Source organism: Anopheles bellator, chromosome X, assembly GCF_943735745.2.
Source record: "Anopheles bellator chromosome X, idAnoBellAS_SP24_06.2, whole genome shotgun sequence".
NCBI classification, from domain to species: Eukaryota; Metazoa; Arthropoda; class Insecta; order Diptera; family Culicidae; genus Anopheles; species Anopheles bellator.
Window position 1 is genome coordinate 8,495,222 of NC_071287.1, and position 1,792 is coordinate 8,497,013.

At 50.0% G+C, this 1,792-nt stretch overlaps 1 protein-coding gene across 1 annotated transcript in view; it reads left to right on the forward strand.

The window, feature by feature from the left end:
• The first annotated feature begins 1,224 nt into the window (after positions 1-1,224).
• The window catches only part of LOC131213468 (putative protein kinase C delta type homolog), a 2,219-nt gene continuing 1,651 nt past the window's right edge, over positions 1,225-1,792 (forward strand). The window contains exons 1-2 of the mRNA XM_058207510.1: positions 1,225-1,320; positions 1,386-1,768. Coding sequence (XP_058063493.1) covers positions 1,225-1,320; positions 1,386-1,768 — 479 coding nt within the window. The remainder of the gene's footprint in view (positions 1,321-1,385; positions 1,769-1,792) is intronic.

The window sequence follows — 1,792 nt, forward strand, 5'->3', positions numbered from 1 at the left end:
ATTTCGTTCCGTTTAGCCCATATTGCGCAGATGGAAATTCAAGCCATAATGTTTTTTGGTGTAAATAGGGTAGTGCCCAAACATCAAGCTTCTTGGTGAATCAAGCTTTACGCAAATGACTTTAAGCTGTTTGATAGATAATCTTTAGTTCGTGACTGATGCTTTGACTATTAACATGTTGATCAACTTTCATTATTTCTGTGATTTTATCGACATTTTTGACGGCGGGTCTGCCTGTACGACGTACAACTTAAACATAAAAAATAACTAAAACGTCGATCGACGAAACCAAAATTGTACGATGTGAAAAACCAACGTACAAAAATGTTCTCTTTGGTGACTTCTATTGTTTACCCCCTGTAACTCATAAACAAATGAAACAAACAATAAACAGTGAATGCATTTTTTACATAAGTGTAAAGCATCAGCTTTAAAACTAGCCTAAATTTGAAACTGTACGATCGATACTTCACGAGATATCGATCACTAAAGGCATCTACCGAGAAAAAAAGGATTTCTTTTAGCCATCCCAATATTTTATAACCAAATAAAATAGTGTATGGCTCACCCTTATCTGGTGAGATGTATGTAGTGTTAAGAACTTTAGAAAATCTAAGGAAAACTATGTCGGTTGCAAACCTTGATTGGGACAAGGCCGTCTTTGGCTGGCTCTTTTTGGCCAACCATTTTGGGATACTTGCAACTCGCGGGGACTATCAACAGAGAGGTGAACGTTACGTTAACGTGTCCGATTCTAACCTTGATTTCAACCGTTTCCAGCCAAATCGAAGTCGTTGAGTCGTTGAATAAGCATCCTTGACCGTCTTTGGTTCGCTTGTCACGCGAATATACTTGTTGTTGAATTGCCTTTCAGGCTTCCAGTTTAAACTAGGTCCAGCAGCAACGCTGTGCCTCTTGGGTCTTGGGGTTATCTCCGGAGGCCGGTCCAGGATTCCCGGTCTCGGTTTTCAGTGTACCTAATTTATGACCGCTCACAGGTTCCAGCAGGTTCGTCAGTGAAGTGAACGTGTGCGATGCGACCTTTGCGCGATGGACCTGTGCGAAGATGTGTAACCGAGTTAGGCCAGACCGAGCAGCAGTTAGCGGTCAGCAGCTGCCAGCAGCAATAACAGCCAGGACGACTATAGGACTTGTGTGTGGTGTTGGTCGAAGGCTGCGTAGTTCGCGTGTGCGTGTGGTGAGTTCGCGTGACGCGCTTTGACAATGATCTTCACCGGAGCCCACGGACGACGACGCGCCGGAAATGGGCAGAGCAACAGCCAGCGGAACGCCCGCAGTTCCCGCACGACGCCACCGGAAGTAAGTAGTCCGCCGGGGATTTCTGACACCTCTTTCTCACTACTCGCTGCTACTCCTCCTAAAAGCCACGGGGCAGGAATCAGTCGCAGCGGCCGTACCTGTCCCGCGAGCAGCACCAGCTGTCGCTGCAGTCCGCCATCTCGACGTCGTCGTCGGCGACCACGTCCAGCTACTACTCGGCCTACAGCGACCAGCAGCCCCTCCTGCACACGTCGTCGCCCGGCTCGATGGCGTCCATCGGCTCGACGTCGCCCCTCTGCCAGAGTCCCTTCTCGGCCGGCGCCAACGCCGCCACCACCAGCAGCGGTGGCAGCAGCAGCAGCTGCAGTGCCTCGTCCTTTCACCAACCACAGCAGAAGGCTGCTGCCTCCGGTGGTGCCACCGCTTCTTCCAGCAGCTCGATCCAGCAGCAGCATCAGCACTCCACCTCCGGCTTACCCCCTGGGCAGTCCTCATCATCACAGCAGCTACC